This window comes from Dipteris shenzhenensis, chromosome 26 (assembly GCF_047967505.1).
Source record: "Dipteris shenzhenensis isolate YYH24624 ecotype China chromosome 26, Dip_SZ_1.0, whole genome shotgun sequence".
NCBI lineage: Eukaryota > Viridiplantae > Streptophyta > Polypodiopsida > Gleicheniales > Dipteridaceae > Dipteris > Dipteris shenzhenensis.
In genome coordinates, this window is record NC_141621.1 from 50,719,428 (window position 1) to 50,740,364 (window position 20,937).

Below are 20,937 nucleotides of genomic sequence, written 5' to 3' on the forward strand. Positions count from 1 at the left end.
CTTGGTTCTGTACCCTGCAACAACTGGTACGATGAGGAGTGCAAGGCTTATCGCCAACAGCTTCGACTTGAAACGAGATGTCACCTCCCGAACACACCAGACACGGTACGTAAGTACCGACGTCTCGTATGTCGGAAGAAGCAGGCATTTCTTCGTCGAAATGAGGAGGAGCTGCTGAACATCTTGTACAGCAACAACTTTAAGGATTTTTGGTGGAGATTCCTTGAGCGTAGGTCTCCATCACCCCTCACCGACACAAGAGTCTGGCACACGTATGCACACCATCTTTATGATGTCCCACACGAGCCCACTCCAGATCTCATACACACACCTTGCCCCACCACTTGCATGTTGTTCACCAGAGGGGGGATCAAGGACGCAACATTGAAACTGCACAATGGCCGAGCTAAGGATCACGAGGGGCTATGCACTCAGTTTATCACATATGGGATTGACACTTTAGCCCCGATTCTAGCAAAGCTATTCAATGACGCTGTTTGCCTTGGCTTGCCCCGCACTTGGACACTCAACACCATCAACCCCATCCACAAGGCAGGGGATCCCATGGACCCGAGTAACTACATGACTATCATGATTGGACATGTGATATCCAAGATCTATGCAGCTGTATTAGATGCGTCGGTCAGTCTGTTCGCAGAGATGAGAGGGCTCAGAGCAGAGGGTTAGGCCGGTTTCAGGCGAGACCACGGGACTATGGATCACATACTCACACTCAGGAGTGTCATTGAGGAGGCCAGATCACGAAAGGAGAGGGTATATTGCTGCTTGGTGGATTTCCGCAAAGCCTTTGACACAGTACCTTGAGCTCGTCTCATCACACGCCTACAGACACTAGGATTTGATCAAGAGATCATCTGGGCAGTCATGGCACTTTATGAGAGAGTCTCAGGTCGAGTTCAGACAGGCGCAAGTTGGACAGATGAGATCTTGAGTACCATAGGGGTCAAACAGGGTTGTCCCTTATCACCAACCCTGTTTGGCCTCTACATCCATGAGCTAGAGACTTTCATGGGGACGTTCGGAGGGACCGGTTGCTCACTTGCCGGGATCATCATCAGGATTCATCTTTATGCAGATGACGTGGCACTCTTGTCGTCCACACCCGAGGGGCTCCAACGACACCTGGATGCACTACAGGCTTTTTGTCTATCCCATGATTTGGAGGTCAACCTTGGCAAGACCAAGGTCATGATCTTTAATACCTCTCGAGCAATCATGCAACGGAAGCAATTTACTTTTGGTGGGTCACCAGTTGAGATCGTATCCTCATACACTTACTTGGGGGTCATCTTCTCCGGCGCGATCTTCACGATGAGACCAGCGATGCAAGCCAGACTGAGCAGAGGATACGCCTCACTGGCTCGGCTAGGGAGACAGTGCTTTCACTCACACTTTCAGGACCCTCGGGCCAAGGCTCTTCTCTTCGACTCCTTGGTCCGACCAGCCGGTATGTATGGCAGCCCTTGTTGGGGACCTGACATGTCAGAGATAGAGTGGACACGGGTGGAGGGCTTGCAGATCCTCATGCTCTCACGGGATCCCGGGGAAACCATCTGTACCACATCACATCATTCAGACCGAGTTTGGTGCTTCTCCACTCCAGCTAGATGCAGCCTTTCAGACCATCACATATCTACACCAACTTCCGAGTTAGATCATATGGGGACTGCACATTAGGGAGACAAAGGTTGCCATGGTTAGCTCTCGATTCCTCCATGAGGTTGGCAGCAGAGGGAGACGAGTGATGTTGGTATGCACGGACTCACAGATGGCTTGTGAGACTAGGGTTTCACATCGATAGGATACCTCCTTTTCAGTACAGTTTGGATGCCCCTCCGGTACTCCCACCCACCATCCCGATCGGGCCACACACCAACCAGGTCATTCGAGAGGATCTCCTGCAACTACACACCTTTAGGACCTGGTTGGAGTCGAGGGAGCTTCCAGTGAAGTTGAGTTTCTACAGAGATCACTGTCTTTGTATTTCAGAGGAGGGATTCATCACACCACCAGGGTACATTGAGCTTCATATGCGTCACTCACTACGGATCTCCATCGGACAGTTTCGGGTATCATCAGACCGCCTCCGCATAGAGAGCGGCAGAGCAGAGGGGATCCCTAGGGAACATCGTATATGCATATTGTGCGACTGTCAGGAGGTTGAGTCGGAGGAGCATTTTATTTTCAAGTGCCCAGTGTACTACGAGATCCGAGGCCGCTACCACTGTCTCTTCAGAGACGGCTCCGGGCTCCTTTCTAGATTCCTCACCTACTCAGATCAGAGCTGCCTCGCGGCCTTCATTCACGAGGGGGTCCGACACAGAGAGTACTTACTTAGGCGACGGGGCTTGGCCACACCATCAGACACCTCTCAGAGCAGAATCACATAGTTCTTCCCATCGAGTGACATTGATCGTCCAGTCTCTAGCCGCAGACGTGACAGAGACCTCGACTCTACGATCGTAGCACGACACACGAGACATCGAGGGGACAAACAGATCACTCTGGGGGACCTCCTGTCATTGTTTAGACGCGGGATATGTCCCATGGGAGTCACGGTGGCTCTGGTCTTGCGTCGAGCCTCCTCTAGGAGACCGAGACGCACGGGACCCCTTGACGGATGCCACCGCCCCATCATCGGCTATGCACCAGCCAGGGCGACGTGACATACGGAGGATTATGTTGTGCTCCAGTCTTTTTTCTTTTTCACTGTCAGATCCAGATGTATTTGATTATGTATGATTAGACTTAGGATTCAGCACGGGTGATGATGCTCGTTTTAGTAGCTCCACCCTTACTGGGATTTGTATCAGGTTTTTTTCAGTCTCATAGACCCATCGGTCTTCCGAAGACTCTAATAAAATTTCTTTCTTTCTTTCTTTCTCTCTCGCTCTCTCTCTCTCTCTCAACAAAGGGCCTTAGTGAGACCTTTCGCTTCAGCCCACAGCGGCTTGTATGACTTACTTTGATATTGTACTTTGTCTACTAGGCCCGCGAGGCCTCGTGAAGATGGTAACACATCTCTCTCTCTCTCTCTCTCCCCCCTCCCCCCCCCCAGATCGAGTTCTATTGCGACTTCTTCCTAAGAGTATCAGAGGAGGGTTTCATCATTAGACCCTAATATCTTGAGGACAGAGAGTCTTACATGCATTGAGGATCGCCATCGGACAGATGCGAGTTTAATCCCATCAGCTGAGGATTGAGGCCAGGATAGCTGCAGGTATATCTCGAGAGCAGCGGATTTGTATGTAACTGAGCTCATTAGATCTATATAGATCAGTACTCAGCAAGGGCCTTAGCGCGCCCTTTGCTCTAGCCCATTGAGGCTTGTATGAATTCTCTCTTTTGTGTACTTTGTCCCATAGGCCCGCGAGGCCTCCTGCGGATCTCTCTCTCTCTCTCTCTCTCTCTCTCTCTCTCTCACTCACTTATTTTATCAAGTTAGCACTAAGTAGGGGCCTTAGCAAGGCCTTCGCTTCAACCCACAATGGCTTGTATGAGTTACTTTCTTGATTGTACTTTATCTCATAAGCCCGCAAGGCCTTCCAAATACATCAATACAACTCTCTCTCTCTCTCTCTCTCTCTCTCTCTCTCCCCCTCTCTCCCCCTCTCTCCCCCCCCCTCCCCGCACACACACACACACTTCTTGTTCTCTCTCTCTCTTTCTCCTGCTCCCCTTCTTCGTCCCTCACTTTGGTCGTCTGTCGTCCGCCAGCCCTCACGTTGGTTGTCGTCCGTCATCCATGATTGGTCCGTCTCTGCTCATTGGGCACCAGCCCTTGCGCTCCTCTCTCTGCCAGCCCTCACACTCACCTATCACGTTAGCTCTCTTCTCCTCTCTCCAGCCCTCACACTCCTCTCGGCCAACCTCTGTCACAGCTTCTGCTCTCCAGCCCATCACAGCTTCTGCTCACTGCTTTGCTGCACTTCTATCCCGCCATAGCCCTTCGCCTGGCTGTACCTCCATCCCGCCATAGCCCATAGCCTTACTGTGCCTCATCTCGCCATAGCTCTCCATCACTTGCATAAACACGCTCCACGCTCGTCCGTCATCTACGCCCCCCTGCGTAACCCCTCGCCCGTCACCTGCGTATTTTTCAGTTGTGGTCGGCTAGGCATTGGGAGATGGCATTGGACGTCGCTAGTATGAGTCCGTCGTTGGGTTGGGCATGGTTGCAAAAGTCTGCCGGTGGTTTGGTTAACCGGGCTAGGTTAGCTGGTTAGGTTTTAGTTAACTTGTGTCAAATTAGTTAATAGGGGTTATGTTATGTCAACCTAACTAAGGTTAGGCATTAGGCTAAGTCATGGTTAGGTTAGGTTACACTAACTACCTGTCCTAATTGTTCTAGAGGTCTTTAGGTCAGTGGACTAACAATCCTAGGTGATTTAGGGACCACCCCCAAAAAATAAAAAATAAAAAACAGCAGAGGAGCCCTTTTTACACCCCCTTTTTGAAGGCCTTCCACAGCCCCATTTGGGTTCATTTGGGCGCCATTTTGAAGCCTCTTCGACGACCTTCCTCGCAAGCTTCTCCGTCGGCATTTTCAGTGATTCTCAGCTGCTCATTACAACAGGATAACAGGAGTAGTTTTCGAAATGGGAAAAGGGGAGAAAGACAGAGACAATAAAAAAAGAAGACAAAAACCAGTAGATACAATTAAAGCTCGAGGATATGAATAAGCGCTTCAACTGGAATGGACTCGTACTGGATAGCAAAGCAATTCATAAGACGGGATCCACCTCAGCTCCAGCCTCAGCCAAAGCCATATCTACAACCGTACCCAATCCAGATACTTCTTCAGCCATAGATATACCCATGACAAGAGGTCCGACATCGACCTTTCCCCCCTCTTCCGTGACAAAGGGGTCGACGTTGATCTCCTCCCTATCGAGTTTCAGTTTCAGCCCCTGCTACATCCTCATCCTCAGCTTCAGCCCCTTTCAGCTGTAGCCCCTGAAGGACAAATTGATGTAATGGGATCATACCTAGGGTCCTAAGGTCTATGGTTGTGAGTGTGTGAACACATGGTGTGTGTAGGTGTGCCTGAGTTAGGTGTGACTGATGATGTGTTAGTGAGTGTGAATGAGTGAATCTTGGAGTGTGGTGTGTGATTGAGAGAGAATTGTGGATCTAGAGATGCTCTCTTGAGCAAACATATGATGTCACACTTGGTTGTAACTTGTGCCTATATATTGGGCATACCTCTCATGAATAAACTATCTCCCTTTCCATCATCTTGCTCTCTCCATCTTGTCTCCATGCTACTCCAACATGTGGTATCAGAGCCTTTCCACCCTCCTTGAGCCTCCACCCACGTCCTAGTGCCACCTCCTCCTCATCTTCTTCACCTCTTCAACCTTCTTCCACCTCTTCCATGTCTATCCCATTTTCCTCAATTCTGACCGAATCTTGCAACATTGATTCCTCCACATCCGACCGTTAACTTTCAAAATCCTTCCGGCTCCAGCTTCTGCACACTAGGGTGCACCTTTCCACTGTTGGGATCGACGGAATTGTACTCTGAGCTACCGTGCCACCCTATTCTTTGCTCGCCGAACTTTCTCAAAATTCTGCCTCTACAGTCAGAATTTCGACCTGCCCTATTAGCCGCACTTGGACAACACTTAGGGCTAGCTGCTGCCAAAGTTTGAGCTCAATCCGACCACAGACGAGGGAGATATCACTATTTCTTTGGCCGACTTTCCTGATGTAATGCCGGATTACTGTGCGCTTTATTTCGCCCATCCTTTGTGCTGCTAGTAGGCCTCAGTAAGGGCTTTCATTTCCATCCAAAAGCCCTTGGTTGCTGCTCAGGATAGGTTGAATTTGATCCTCTAGTCTCTGTTTGCTCAATTTGGGGGTTTCTCTCAAATCTCCTTCATGGCTGAAGCATTACAAGTGGTTAGATGCTCAAAAGTTTCAATATTTTACTGTTTTTGCTTGGCATTGATGGGTGTTGATCATCCGAGTAGATGGCTGAAGTATTTAATGCTCCAAAGTTGGTCTATCACTATGCAAATCATGTTTTTCAAGACATATGCTTGGATGAAAGATTATATTGGTCACAAGAATGCATCATTTATGATGTTTCAGACTGGTTCAGTGATGTATGCAGCCCCTTTGCTTTTCTATGTGGATGATATGCTCTATGCATACTACAAAAGTTTGAGGTTAATTATGTATGGCTTTATGTTTCATACACTATGCTATGCAACATTGAAGCATATGATGGATACTCTTCATAGGTTCTCTGCCTTGGCTTTGCCTAAAATGCATGTAATGGTGAAAGGTTATGTGCTTCACTTGAGTAGTGATTTGATGAGCATAGATCTGAAGATCAAGGAAGATATTATGTGCCTCAATGGTGATATACTAGCTATACTAGCTAGTGATTCTTTTATGAAGAAGAAGGATGCAAGAAAGATCAAAGGGCAAAGGAGTTAAAAGAAGGGCTACACCAAGAACCTCTCCAACGACAATGTACCTCACACTATGGTAGCTTGGAAGTGGAGGAGGAAAAGGACAAGATATGCCATCAAAGGGGGGAATCTCCCCACATCTTCAATTTAGAATTTTTGTGTGTGTGGTCAATAAGGGTTCTCTGCCTTGGGAGTCCCCCTCAAATGATTGTTAGTCTTATGTTTTACCTTGCTGGATCGAAGGGTATTTCCATGCAGAGTCATTGTCTATCTCCCGGTTGTAAACCATGAGTCTTAGGAGTGAGTCACAGGTTGGGGCCATGTGTGTTGCCACATGATGGTGGGCAAGCCATGAAGCATCCCATGTACTACTGTTGAGGGATGAGGTCATCAATTTGTGGGGGGGAATGAAGGACAAATTGATGTAATGGGATCATACCTAGGGTCCTAAAGTCTATGGTTGTGTGTGTGTGAACACATGGTGTGTGTAGGTGTGCATGAATTAGATGTGACTGATGATGTGTCAGTTAGTAGGTGTGAATGAGTGAATCTAGGAGTGGTGTGTGATTGAGAGAGAATTGTGGATCTAGAGATGCTCTCTTGAGCTCACATATGATGTTGCACTTGGTTGTAATTTGTGCCTATATATTGGGCATACCTCTCATGAATAAACTATCTCCATTTCCATCATCTTGCTCTCTCCATCTTGTCTCCATGCTACTCTAACAACCCCTACATCCATAGCTACAGTTATTGCTAGCGACATACCTCTGACATCGACCTCCTCAGGGTTTTTACAGATTTCATCCCTCCCTTCCTCTCCTGTCACAGCTCTCTCACCAATTATGACACCTACTTCGGAGGTGTCATACACTGCTCCGCATTACGCCTCGACCTTTCTCTCCCCTCTCCCTCTCAATCAGCCTACGCTCCCATACCCGGTTGGGATCACCTCATCCATGCCGTTGTCATCTCCATTTTTTACCCAACTCACCCAGTCACCACGTAGCTTCCGACCCCATCCCCATACTTTCATGACACAGCCCTTCAGCTAGGACATGGACGGGCTGACCCACGAGAGGCCTGGGAGACCTTGCTTATGGAGGTACACAGTATCCGTGAGCGCGAGATGGAGCTCACATGCTTCGCACAAGAGCAGATCCGTTTCACCCAGGAACAGCAAGGCCGTGTCATACTCAAATAGGATATCTTGCAACTCCGGCAGGTGGTCACCGCATACACACAGTCCCAGGGAGCACTACAGTTGTTGAGGCACATATTGTGAGCATGCAATCTGTAATTGAGGAGCCTTCTAGGTGGGTCGACCTGGGCAAACACGAACTTGCAAGGGCAACCGTTTTGGCTACTCTCGTGGAGCAGTAGTAGAGAGCCAGTAAGGCTCTAAACATCAGAGTACGTGGGATCCCACACACTGATGCTACACCGATGTGACATGCGACGGCCTTCGTGGCTACTACGCTGGGTGTAGCTGAGCACAGGACTAGAGGGCGTGGCGGGTGGGGAGAGATCCCAACCGAGAACAGCCCTTGATCATACGGTTCCACGACGCTCAGGCACGACTTTCGACTTTACGGCGCAGGTCAATTCTGTTAGATCAGCTTGCGATCTCCATGGATGAGGACCTCACCCCCCTACAGGTTGAGGAGAGGCGCTTCCTGTTGTAGCAGCGGGATCAGGCCTGTAAGGACAGGAAGTGGGTAGTAGTACGAGATGGATGACTTCTTACAGGCCCCTGTAGGACATCAGTCCCTCTTCCCACATACGGAGGCGGGGTCTATGAGACTCAGATCTCTGAGACCCTATCATGTACCATTTGGAACTGTAATGGTACCTTATGGTCAAAACCAGGGAACTTCTCGAAATCCTATACAGGTCGCGACATAGTCTTCTACACAGAGACACATCAGAGTCCAGAGTGCCTACTACCAGTAGTTAGCGGGTACACATGGGAGTTTGCCTACAGAGATGAGACTAGGACACAGGGGGAGTACGAGGGTCAGGAGGAGAGCAGTTTTTTATAGATCCACCCTTTTGGGGACCATTTCAGTAGAGCACAGAGATGCACATGTCAGGTTTCTTTGGATCCGGATCCCCGACACATGGACAGCCGGAATCTGTTTGTTGCAGTATGCTACTTCCCTCCCGAGCCCTCCCACTTTGCTAGAGATATCCGAGATGAGGTTGAGACATCTCCATTTGCAGCCCTCTATCAGTCCATTGTTGACTTCTCGAGCCACGGAGAACTCCTCCTAGTTGGGGACTTGAACATGAGGATAGCCTCCCACCAAGTACCACTCCTCGATTTCAGGGATGATTCCATTCTATTGCTAGACATTGACCTTGAGGGTGCAGGTATGCTACGATTTCGGCTGACAGACGAGGTCCGGTCACATCTTATGGGCAGGCCCTTTTGGATCTCGGCTAGATGCATGATCTCATTATCTATAATGGTCTTGACAGATGGCCCGCCTTGGGTGGTCTCACATGCCTTCCACATGGGGGAGTCTCTAGCGTTGTTGATTACATCATGGGATCCCCTGCCTTCACATCTCGCATCATTGATTTTACTGTAGCATGTCTCTCCCCAAGAGCTAATCATACCTACTTATTCTTTAGTATTTTCACCCCCCATTGCACAACACCTTCCACCCCATTGATTTCTTACTCTATCTATCATGACATACGCTTTGACTACGATCATTCACCTATTTACTCGGGCCGTCTGTACATACTTCTCGCTTATATTGACTTCATACCCCTATTAGAGGATCGCGTTGCCATGATCACCCGCTCACTACACGAGACTGCACTTCACGCTTTGCCTCACACCACTCGCTCCATGTGCCCACCACCACCTAAGACCGTACCTTGTAATAGATGGTACGATGATGAGTGTAAGGCTTTACACCATCAACTCAGATTCGCAACCAAAAACAATCTTTCGAGCGAACCAGAGACGCTACGCGAGTATCGTCGACAGGTATGTAGAAAGAAACTAGATTTCATTCGTCGGAACGAGGAGGAACTACTGAACATTTTGTTTAGTAACAACTCTAAGGACTTTTGGCGGAGATTTCTAGAGGGACGGTCCCCCTCACCTCTCACTGACACCCAAGTCCGGCATAACTATGCACGCACACTATATGACATCCCAAATCAGCCAGTCCTTGACCTCTCACATATACCGTGCCTCACTTTGTGCACCCTCTTCACTAAGGGGAGAGTGAAGGAAGTCATAATGAAACTTCATAATGGCCGAGCGAAGGATCATGAGGGGCTATGCTATGAGTTCATTGCATACGGGATTAATCTCCTAGTCCGATCTTAAGCTAAGCTCTTTAATGCAGCAGTTTACTTGGGGTTTCCACGCACCTGGACCATTAACACTATTTCACCCATCCATTAGGGGGATCTCATGAGCCCGGAGAACTACAGGACCAGTATGATTGGACATGTCATGTCCAAAATTTATGCATCAGTGCTTGATTCCGAGGTTAGTCGATTCACAAAGTGTCGAGGACTTAGAGCAGCAAGACAGGCTGGATTCCGGCGGATCATGGGACCATGGATCACATTCTCACGCTCATGTGTATCATCGAGGAGGCGAGGGCATGGAAGCAGAGTGTTTGCAAAGTATTTGACAGAGTCCCAAGGGCCCACCTCCTCCGGCGCCTACAAGATTTGGGTTATGACTAGGAGATCACTTGGGCTGCCATGGCACTTTACGAGAGAGTCTCAAGCAGAGTCTGGGCAGAGTCAGGGTGGACAGACGAAATCATGAGCACTATTGGGGTCAAATAACAGTGTCCTTTATCACCTACCGTGTTTGGCCTCTACATTGACGAGCTCGAGACAATGATGCAGATACAGGGAAGGATGGATGCTCCTCTGATCCAAATATTGCTATATGCAGATGATGTGGCACTTTTGTCTCCCTCGGCAGAGGGGCTCTAGAGACACCTTGATGCACTACAGTCTTTTTGTGAGTCTCATGATTTGAAGGTCAAGCTTGGTAAAACTAAGGTTATGATCTTCAATACTTCTCGAGCCGTCATGCACTAGGAGCAGTTCACGTTTGATGGGTCACCTGTTGAGATAGTTTCATCATACACGTATCTGGGGGTTGTCTTCTCCGTACCCATCTTCACTATGAGACCCGCGACACAGACCCGCCTGGGTAGGGGATAGGCTTCATTGGCTAGACTAGAGAGACAGTGCTTCCGCTTGCACTTTCGGGATCCACAGACCAAGGGGCTGCTCTTTGACTCCTTGGTCCGCCCAGCAGGGGGGATGTATGGGAGCCCTTGTTGGAGGCTAGACCTGTCGGATATAGAGTGGGCTCGTATGGAGCGGCTACAGGTTCTCATGCTATCGCGGATGATTCGCGGTAAGCCGTCCGTTCCTCACCAAATCATTCACATTGAGTTTGGGTCATCCCCATTATAGCTAGATGCTGCATTTCAGGTCATCACGTATCTGCACCGAGTCAGGCAGTACGGGGATTACACTTTTGGGCGTAGTAGACTACCTTGGCTAGCTCTATCCTCCTCTATGACACTATTAGGAGGAGGGGACCAGAGATGCTGGTATGCATGCACTGAGAGATGGTTTGAGCGACTAGGGCTCCACATGGATAGACTCCCTCCCTTCCAGTACAGTATGGATGCTTCATTTTCTCCCCTCTTGTCACACGAGGTCAACCAGGTAATCCGTGAGGATCTCTTGCAGCTACACACATTCCAGACCTGCTGGTTGGGACCGAGCGAGCTTCCAATAAAGCTCAGCTTCTACAGAGATCACTGCTTGCACATCACAGAGGAGGGTTTCATCGACCCACTAGAATATACGCAGATCCACCTACCCCACTCATTGAGGATCTCTATTGGGCAGTTTTGGGTCTCTTCACATAGACTTCGTATTGAGAGCGGCACAGCTGAGGGCATACCCACGGAGAGGTGCATATGCACATTATGTGACATGCAGAAGGTTGATACGGAGAAGCACTTCATCTTGCCCTGTTTACCATAAGATCCGAGGATGTTTCGGCTGCCTCTTCAGAGATAGTTTTGGGGTTTTGTCTTGGTTCCTCTCCTACCCAGACCAGAGATGTTTGGCGGGCTTCATACATGAGGTAGACAGGCACTGCGAGAGGATACTTCGATCACAGAGACAGGAGCATACTTCTTCCTTAGTAGACCCTTCTTAGAGCTCTAAGACAGAGTTCTTCCTGCCTGATCACATGGACACCCACGAGACGAGGCTTCGACATGATCGCGAATTAGAGCCAGTGACCCGAGAGCTGAGACAGAGGGTTGACGTGCAAATTACACTTGGAGACACCTGAGACAGAGGGTTGATGTGCAAATTACACTTGGAGACATCCCCTTTGTGTTCAAAGTTGGAGCCCGATCGATAGGGGTTATTGTGGCCCTTGTTAGATGCAGAGCTATGACTAGGAGACGTCACAGAGCCACACCTGTGAGCAGTCGACAACACTCTATCGCCGATTTCATGCCTCCATTGCCTCATCCACCCTGATGTCCTGATGGCGATGATGATGATGATGGTGTTGATTTATAGTCGACCACTGGCATGACTATGTTGTACTTAGTACTATCATTTTGCATTTTTTGCATTCTGCATTCTACATTGGTGTGGATGCTCGTTCAGTAGCTCCACCCCCACAGCTTGTTTGTACCACATTGCTCACAGTCTCATAGACCCATTAGTCTTCCGAAGACTTTAATAAACTTTCTTACCTTCTTTCTTTCTTTCTCTCTCTCTCTCTCTCTCTCTCTCCCCCGCCCCCCCAAGTCACTATCAGACGAGCTCCTCTCGTCTCTCCTTAGTCATCCAATCATGTTGGTCCCACAAACAGCATACACTGGTCCACTCAGGGCCAGGTGACTGACTAATGGACAACTAGAGGATTCTCCTTGGTGTTTGCTTCCCCCATCGTGGGTTTGTATCACAGCAATAGCGCTATATAGTACTTTTATTTTTCGTCATAGGTATTAGCCTTGGGTAGGGGTGCCCATTTTAGTAGCCCCCACTCATAGTTTTCATTGTATATGGTTTTTTTTCAGCCTCATAGACCTTGGGTCTTTTGTAGATGTTAATAAACCCTCTCTCTCTCTCTCTCTCTCTCTCCATGGCCCACTGCATATAGAGATATGGAGACCATGCCCCCCACCACAGAGAGAGACGACCTGGTAAGACATAGATACAAGATATGTTTTCAGCTCACAGGAGAGCCACCATGGCACTTGCTTATGCATTTTGATTCTGAGATTGAGTACTAGTTTTGTCTTTTGAGCTTTGAGCTTAGTTTAGCGTAGTACTCAGTGAAGGGCCTTAGCGAGCCCTCTGCTTCAGCATATAGGGGCTTGTATGAGTTACTCTATGATCGTTCTTTGTTTCATAAGCTCGTGTGGCCTCCCGAAGACAGTAATACATCTCTTTCTCTCTCTCTCTCTCTCTCTCTATATATATATATATATATATATTGTGGGCAGATCTGCATGCACAAATACAGTCACATATTTAAATCGTTTGTGACTTGTCATGCTCTTCTTATTGTGGGAAACATCTGCTAATTGTTTGTGGTTTGTCGTAATCTCTTCTTATTGTGGGAGATGTTAGTCGATGACAACTCCCAGAGAATAGACATGTCTATTAGAAAACTTTGAAAAACTAATACAAATTAGCTATCCATGGGACACTTGGCCAATCAGAAAAGACAACTAGCTGCTGTGCAGCCTGCTTCACAGGATCCCAGCTCATTGCCTAGAGTATCCCAGAAATAGGAACTAGGCTCGATCCATGAGAATGTGTAAAAAGGTTTGCGGGTCGTGCCTTGTACAAACGTTTTTCCTTTTGGCGGTCTTCCTAGACCCCTCCGTACCTTGCTCCCAGGAGATAGATGATAGTATGCCATATGTCGACAAAGGTGGCTGCATGCTGAGTTTGCCACTCCCATCACTACCCTGCAGCATGTTACCCAGATATTACAGTAATGATGTTGGTCACCGTCTCCCAAACTCTGCCTTTGGAGAGAACTCAGGCCTTCATCACCAAGAGGAGGGACCAAGTTTTGAATGTCTAGGCTGGTAAAGCTCAGTCCATCTATCCTAAAAGTTGGAGAGAACATCATACTTGGGAAAGCATGTTGCCCCTGTCAACCAAGCTTCCATACCAAATGAAGCTCCGCTAGTATCCTAGGCACAATTTTGGGAGAGCACAATCAAAACCTATGACCACTAGACAGCTCCACAAGTAATGGGCTTCATCTCAAGGTCCTCAGCATCACAATAATGATGTACGCTAACCATGGTGCCATGGGCAGACCTCCTTGGGCTATTAGCAAAAAAAAAGTGGTCCAAGCCAATGCATCTACCAATGCGGTTGGTATAAGAGAAGAAAGACACCTCTTCTACCTACTCTAAGTGCCTTATCCTAGATGGCCAAAATTACTCTGCAAGCATCTGCCCTCGCATAACCATAGGCACCAACGAGTGTAATCGTATCCATATTAAAGTGGTTTTGGGTCAATGGTCCAGTTGCATCCCAAACGACTTACTAATGTGATCCTTTATCACTCAATGGAGTCCTTTATCACTCAATGGAGTCCCAAGACTCTGTCATCTTTGGGGTCATTGTCACCTCGCTCTGACTCATCTAGAGTGACCCATTCGAATTGACGTTGAAGAAACTAGGGTAGGGCATGTCGTGGTTCTATTGCCGGAAGAAAACTTTGAGAGGAACTCCTATCTTGGAGAACTAACCAAACAGGGTTTGTGGTATCTAGGGTCCTATCAAACGCTTCTTGCCATGCTTCTGAGATGGCCTCCTCGATCTCTTTATTCTTTATACTAGGCCCTCTCAAGTGGGCAAGTGCTCTCAACGTAGGGAGGCTTGGGTATTATTGATTGAGAGTAGAGTGGAAGCTTATTGTCACCGGACTTGCTTGAGGCTCTAAGCCACACACCCACACAAGAGGACAATGGTAGCACTCTGTCCTGTGGATCTTCGGAGGCCCCTCTCACACAAGGAAGGGGCCCCTCTCTCCTAGGCAGCCCATGTGGGCTAGCTCCTAGGGTATGAAAGCACCTGCAAGAGTCAATATACTAGGCATCACCAAAAGGGCCTGGTTTACCACCAATAATGTCAGCACTAGTGAGAGTCTAGCTTAGAAACCAATAGAGAAGCTTGTGGCAAACACTTTCTCACACTGAGGCAATCTGCAGCTTAGCTGAAATGTCAAGTCCAACATGACATCCTAGATATCTCGCCATCTTCCCTAGGGAATTCAACTTAAGGTAAGGTCAGTACCCCATACTTGGAGCTCCTTGGAGTATATATAGAAACTGACTGATGGCATCTGATGCCAAACAATACATCTTTAAGGAATGGCGCCCCCCAAAGAGAACATGGATGGAATTACTTGCAGAAAGGGTAAAAATCCCCGAAAACCTATTCTACGAGGATAGTGAGAGGTTGGGGGACTCCTCCCATGTCGATCTATTCCCTTTCCCTGAAGAATTGAGCATGTTGTCCAAGACACTCCTTTCTTGAACAAAATCTGTTGGGTGTCGTAGATGGCATCGGGGAGGGTATGGATGAAGCCACAAGCTCAAGGTCTTGGCTATTATCTTGTAGGCGGTGTCCAATAAGGTGATCGAGCATCACTAGCAGATGCCGACCTAGCCCTTGTCTTTTGAGATCAAGCAATCAAGGCTCAAGCGAGTGACTGGGGGAGTAACCCCAAATTGAAGATCTCTTGCAAAGCCATTCACAAGAGAGTGCAGATATATTCTCACAAGCACCGGAAGAACATTGGTGACAAGACGTCCTTTCCACAGGCATTTCTACACTACGAGTGTCTTGAGGGTTTCTAAAAGCTTCTCATCCATGAAGAGGGCCTCTACCTATGCCATAATACCCGCGGGGTGACTACCGTGGGCAGCCTCCAGGAGTACGTGCAGGGTCTTCTGTGTCTGAAAGAGCTGGCGGTAGGAGGAAGCCATCTTATGATGTTGTGTGTATGTGAGTGCATGTGTCCTTCCTCCTCTCCCAACCATTGTAGCTGGGACCATACTGAATCAGGGCTCATGGTTTGGAAGAATTGCCATGTCATCCTATCTCCTTGCTATACTAGCTTGCGCTTTGAGGAATGATAGTACTCCTTTGTACACTGGATCGTCATCATAGGTCAAGTTTGGCACTCTCATATTTTGCTCAGAGGCCGGCTCTTGGTCCCTAAGCCTCTTGATAGAAGCTAGATGCCCTCACCCCTCTAGAGGGTATGCCTGACTAGAGCTCTATAGTACTGATCTGTCTGTCCATCTAGCCCGCCCATCTAGCGGGATGGCATCCTCCACCTATCAAATCTATGCTAGACCTTCTCTTGAAACAACGTATCTAGAATCGTCACTTCTTTCTACAGTAGCTTTTTGGGTGAGCCCTTTGCATGCTTGTTCCAAATGTGATACAATGGGAGAGTGGACATCATCGTGCCAGGCAAGTGCTAGTGGACCAATAAAGGCCGAGTCGCTGATGTACATTTTTGTCAATCTCTCCAAAAGCCCATCATGTTGATGTCATGAAGAAGGGGCGACGAATAAAGTACTAAAAATCCTGGCTATCCCCTTCCAAATAATCCTGGCCTTTCTGCAATTCCATAAGCAATGATGAACTGACTCCACAGCAGAAAGGCAGCGAGGACAAGCAAGGTTGGCCTTGAACCTGGATCTCCATAGGTTCACTGCAATCCCACCATGAATAGAAAGCCAAACGAATAGAGTGTTTTTTCTATTCTTGTGGGATTTTCAGAATCTCCTCCAGAAGTTCTTCTGCAAGTCAACTGAAGTCTCAAATCTCTCTTAATTGGGTGCTCTGGAGGCCCTCCAACCTCTACAACTCAGCTGAAATCTCCTGGCATTACTAACAGTGTAACGAAAGAAGGGGAGGCTCTTCTCGCGGTGCCCTTCATCAATCCACTCCCACTCCCCTGTATCCCACCCCAAGTACTTTATGGGAACACCCCTATAAAGCTACAATCTCCAAGCCCCCAAGGTAATAAGACGTGGGTGAGGATCTATGTACCACTCGAGTCTAAACCATGCTCCACCAAATCAATCTTGATAGGCTGAAATGCAACCTCTAATAAAATATCATCGGTCGATCTAGACAGCCTACCTCCTGCAAGGACATCAAAGACCAGGGCATCCTCATCTGTATCACAGAAAGCAATAACTTGTAGAGGAATGCCTGCTCCCATCCAAGTGGAACATGAGATAGGCATATCATATGTGTTTATCCAAGCCACAAGAATGGCTGCATCAATCTGCTGAATTCTACCTACACTCCCTGTGAGATTCCTTACTAATTGAGTCTTACGGTCCTCTGGAAGCTTTTTGAAAGCTTTCCAAGATCACATAGTGGAGGCAAGGCCCCTTTCCCAGTTGGACCACTACAAATAGTGAGAGGCACCAAGTGGTCTGTCATGATGATCAAGTATGTTGTTCCACGTGACACACTGCCTATCTATCTCTTCACAAGAGGAAGGGTCCTCCAACAATTTCTAGAATTCTAGTTTTGATAGACTCTCCTTAAGTTAACACCAAAAGACACTCTCTGCTAACGGCGTAGGGCATATATGTTGAGGACCCCTTCCTCAGGCCCATCCACACTAGTCCCACTATGAGCTCATCCTAATCAAACACCTCCAGGGCCAAGGCCTGCAAACTCGCTTTCGTCCACTACCAAGGACCAGATATCTAGGCCTTTTGTGAAGAAGGTGTCTCATGCTTGAGGCTGAAAACATGTGCTTCTAAATCATGGAATATCAACTGACCTCCAACAAGGGCTCTCTCACCAGTATTCAACTCATGGAGAAGGTGGAGGGGTGGCAAACAAGGCCATTCAATGACTGGAAGCTTGCATGGCCACTTTTGAGTAATTGGACTTTGTTGGAGGTTGGGGAGTAATCCAAATCAATGCGATGCCACACAAGAGCGTCACTAGCTCCAAAGCCACCCTGAGGGTCGAGGACATCAAGAAAGTGGCTGAGCTTGTAGCCTAACTGCTTCTAGCTCCGCTCGAAACAAATCACTACCACTGCACATCCGCAACCACACCTGTCTCTAGGCTTTGCTCCTGACTTCCCAATTTTCTTGACCTACACTCTACCAAACCCTTTTTTCCACGAGTGTTGAGATTGAGGGAAGGAACAGCTTTTTGTGCCTATTGTTTGTCCTAAAGGAGAGGGAGGGAAAAGAGGGGGGTTGGGGGGGGGGGGGGGATTGGGGGGGGGCCTGCAAAGAGGTTGGGTGACGAGGATGATAATAGCCGGGGGAAGAGGGACAGGGGGACAGGGGCCGTTGGGGAGGGGATGGAGAAGTGGACCAATTTGGAGAGGAGGGGGAAGTTGGAGCTGTTAAAGAGTTGGGCGGTGGGAGGTGGTGGTGAATGCGGAGGCGAGGAAGGAGGAACCGGAGGAACAAAGGTGGGGGGACCTTGAGCATTGGCTGTGAAGCCATCTGGCCCTATGCCAAAGGAATTGGCCAGTGTCTTGTGGCACCATATCTAGTGAAGATTGAAGAAATCCTCCCTCTCAAGAGAAACTGGGCGCTCGGGGTGAGGTAAATCCTAATGCTTCCTCGGTAGGGAGGCCCCTATTTGAGGTCCCTCCTCGCATGCTGCCTCCGGTGGGCCTGTCTTCTACAATTCTTTTGCTCCTCACCTGTGAGTTTTTTTTTTTTTGGGGGGGGTTGGGGGGGGCGGGCATTCTTCAGTCACACCAAAACACATCCCTGCCCAAGGGGAGGGCCTACAGCCACTGGGCACCCCTGCTGCCAATAGAGGTGGGAGAGGCCTGGGACCAGCACATGAGGGGGGGGGATTGAAAGGCCCCGTGAGGGGCTCCGTAGGCCGTTTAGGACTTGGCACAGCAGATTCCGGAGGCAAGCAAAAACCTGGTCTAGACCCCTAAGTGAGCTGAAGATAAATCATGGGCTGTCAGGCAAGGAGCGGGGTGGAGAGGAGGGGAAGGAGTCCTGGCAGGGGTCCAAACAGCCGGAAGGGGCTCGGGAGCGATGGGAGAACTATTCAAGGCCTCCTCTGAACAGGTCACAACCAACCAAAAAGCTGGCGAAGGAAGGAGGGGCAGAAAGCCTGGAAATGGCGAGATAGGGGGGTTGACCAGGAAGGAGGCGGCGATGCCGAATGGCAGAGAAGGGGTGGCAGGGGGGGATAGCAGGTAGGTGAGTTTCAGGCAGTGAAGCTTGTAAAATGATCCTGAACTGAAATTGCCAAGGCTACAGCTGAAGTTTTCTCTTCTTTGTCTCTCTCTTTTTCCTTCTCATGCATTTGTTTTGCTTTACTGGTGCTCCTGTGTTGTGAATTGGTCTGAAATAGTTCCCAAATGTGTATAAATCAAAAACTTAGTTTTGAGTTTTCCATGGCTTGCAGCGATTTGAGGAAGCTGCTAGTGTGTTTTATGAAGGGGTAAAGCTGGATCCAGACAACAAAGAACTCGTTGATGCCTTCAGGTCTCTCTCTCTCTCTCTCTCTCTCTCTCTCTCTCTCTCTCCCCCCCCCCGTGTGTGCACGCTCACATGTGTGCTCAGGCATTAATTATAAGCTTCTTCTAAGACCAGATTGTTTGCCTGGAACATAAAGTACACATGATTAAGTTCAATCCGCAAGGATGGAGAGTCAATGTACAAACTTGAAATTATGTTGCTGCAAACAAACGTATTTGCATGTACAGACATTTTCTATAAGAGGATTCACTATTGTCTGCATACGTGTGCTCTGGCATCACTTATAAGCTTCTTCTAAGACCAGATCATTTGCCTGGAAGCACAAATGGCACATGATTAAGTTCAATATGCAAGGACATGGAGAGTCAATGTACAAACTCGATATTATGTTGCTAGCTGTATAACATTTCCTTTCATTTTCCAAAGTTTGAACTGCTTTGTGTGTTTGTTTTGTATAGGGAGGCCGTTCAGGCAGGGAGGAGTTTTTACAGTACAAAGGAGGGGAATCCTCAGTGACCCGCCTCAGATTTTGTTTATAGAGATTCTACTGCGGTTAAGTTCTTCCTTGGGTGTACCTTTTGCCTGTAGAGTCAATGTTTGCCCATATATATGCTGTAAAACAGCTTTTTACATGGAAGATGGTATATCATGTGTAGCCATTGCAGTTGTTCCATCTTGTTTACTTAAGCTTTCTAAGATTGAGATATTTAGTGTTATACATTGGTCAGGACCTAGAATGGGCATATGTTCTGGAGAGATTTGGTTTTCTCATACTGCCACCAAAGATTGGGTTTTCCCTCTAATTTTGCTACAAAGGTGGAATTCCTCTAGGTTGCCCCAGGTTATTATTTCTCCATGAAGATTTACTACATATGGATCTAATTCTCCCATGCCTCCTTGGAGATTTACTATCTATAGTCTCGCTCCCTTTTATCCTATCAACCTTTATTAAATTTCGGAATAGTGCCACCGAAAATGTAGACCTTTTAGCTTATTGTATGTCTATGGTAGATATCATAGATGGATCCATATTTAACAAATTGATATGGTCCAAGTGTCGCCAATTGACATTCACAAATTATTTGCTTAATCTACGAGTAGACAGATTAAAACTAACCCACTAAATATCGTGCCAAAATATATTGTATGTCTATGGTAGATATCATAGATGGATCCATATTTAACAAATTGATATGGTCCAAGTGTTGCCAATTGACATTCACAAATTATTTGCTTAATCTAGGAGTAGACAGATTAAAACTAACTCACTAAATATCGTGCCAAAATTATTCCATTCGGATCCAAAATTTGAAGGGAAAAGTGATTGGTTTCTTGTCATGTTTGTACAAACTTGTCTTATAGAGATATTGCAGCTTGCATTATATTCATTTCATTACATTTTAAGAAGACTCAATGTCTTGACATTCGAAATCAACAAAAACTAAAGGTATAGCAAAATATTAAAGTGGGAGATAGTGCTGATGCCAAAGAAACCCTAGGTTTGGGATGATGGAAGAAGAACATTCCTATGGTGCTATTTGTGGCTGGTCACATGAAGTGAAACCCTTTTTGCACACCTTGGTCTATTAAGGCTTTAGATGCATGCAAGGTAAGATAATTACTAGCTATATCAAATTACATCAAATGTGGACCAAACATCAAATGAGAAATTTTCTAGGTTAATATTAGGTAGAATCCATGAATACAATCAATTTTTATTGAGCAAGTTGCCAAAAGAACCAATAGAAGGTGACTCCTTATGAAGTGTTTACTAGACATACGAGTAAATGTGAAATCAAGAAAATTCATGATGTTAGGTTGCAATGATGAAACTTAAGGCTACAAATTATGACCCAATCACAAGGGAAAAGAAGGTGAATGATCTATATCTATCATTCATTAGGCCTGCCTATGGGTGAGAAATGCTT

The 20,937-nt window shown here is 47.5% G+C and overlaps 1 protein-coding gene across 2 annotated transcripts in view; it reads left to right on the forward strand.

Annotated features, from left to right (window-relative positions):
- Positions 1-19,878, forward strand: part of TPR10 (ankyrin repeat family protein) — a 141,917-nt gene extending 122,039 nt beyond the window's left edge. For both annotated transcript variants that reach the window (XM_087397305.1, XM_087397306.1), the window contains 2 exons: positions 18,936-19,015; positions 19,468-19,878. In XM_087397305.1, coding sequence (XP_087253431.1) covers positions 18,936-19,015; positions 19,468-19,525 — 138 coding nt within the window. In that variant the 3' untranslated portion in view covers positions 19,526-19,878. The remainder of the gene's footprint in view (positions 1-18,935; positions 19,016-19,467) is intronic.
- Positions 19,879-20,937: the final 1,059 nt, after the last annotated feature.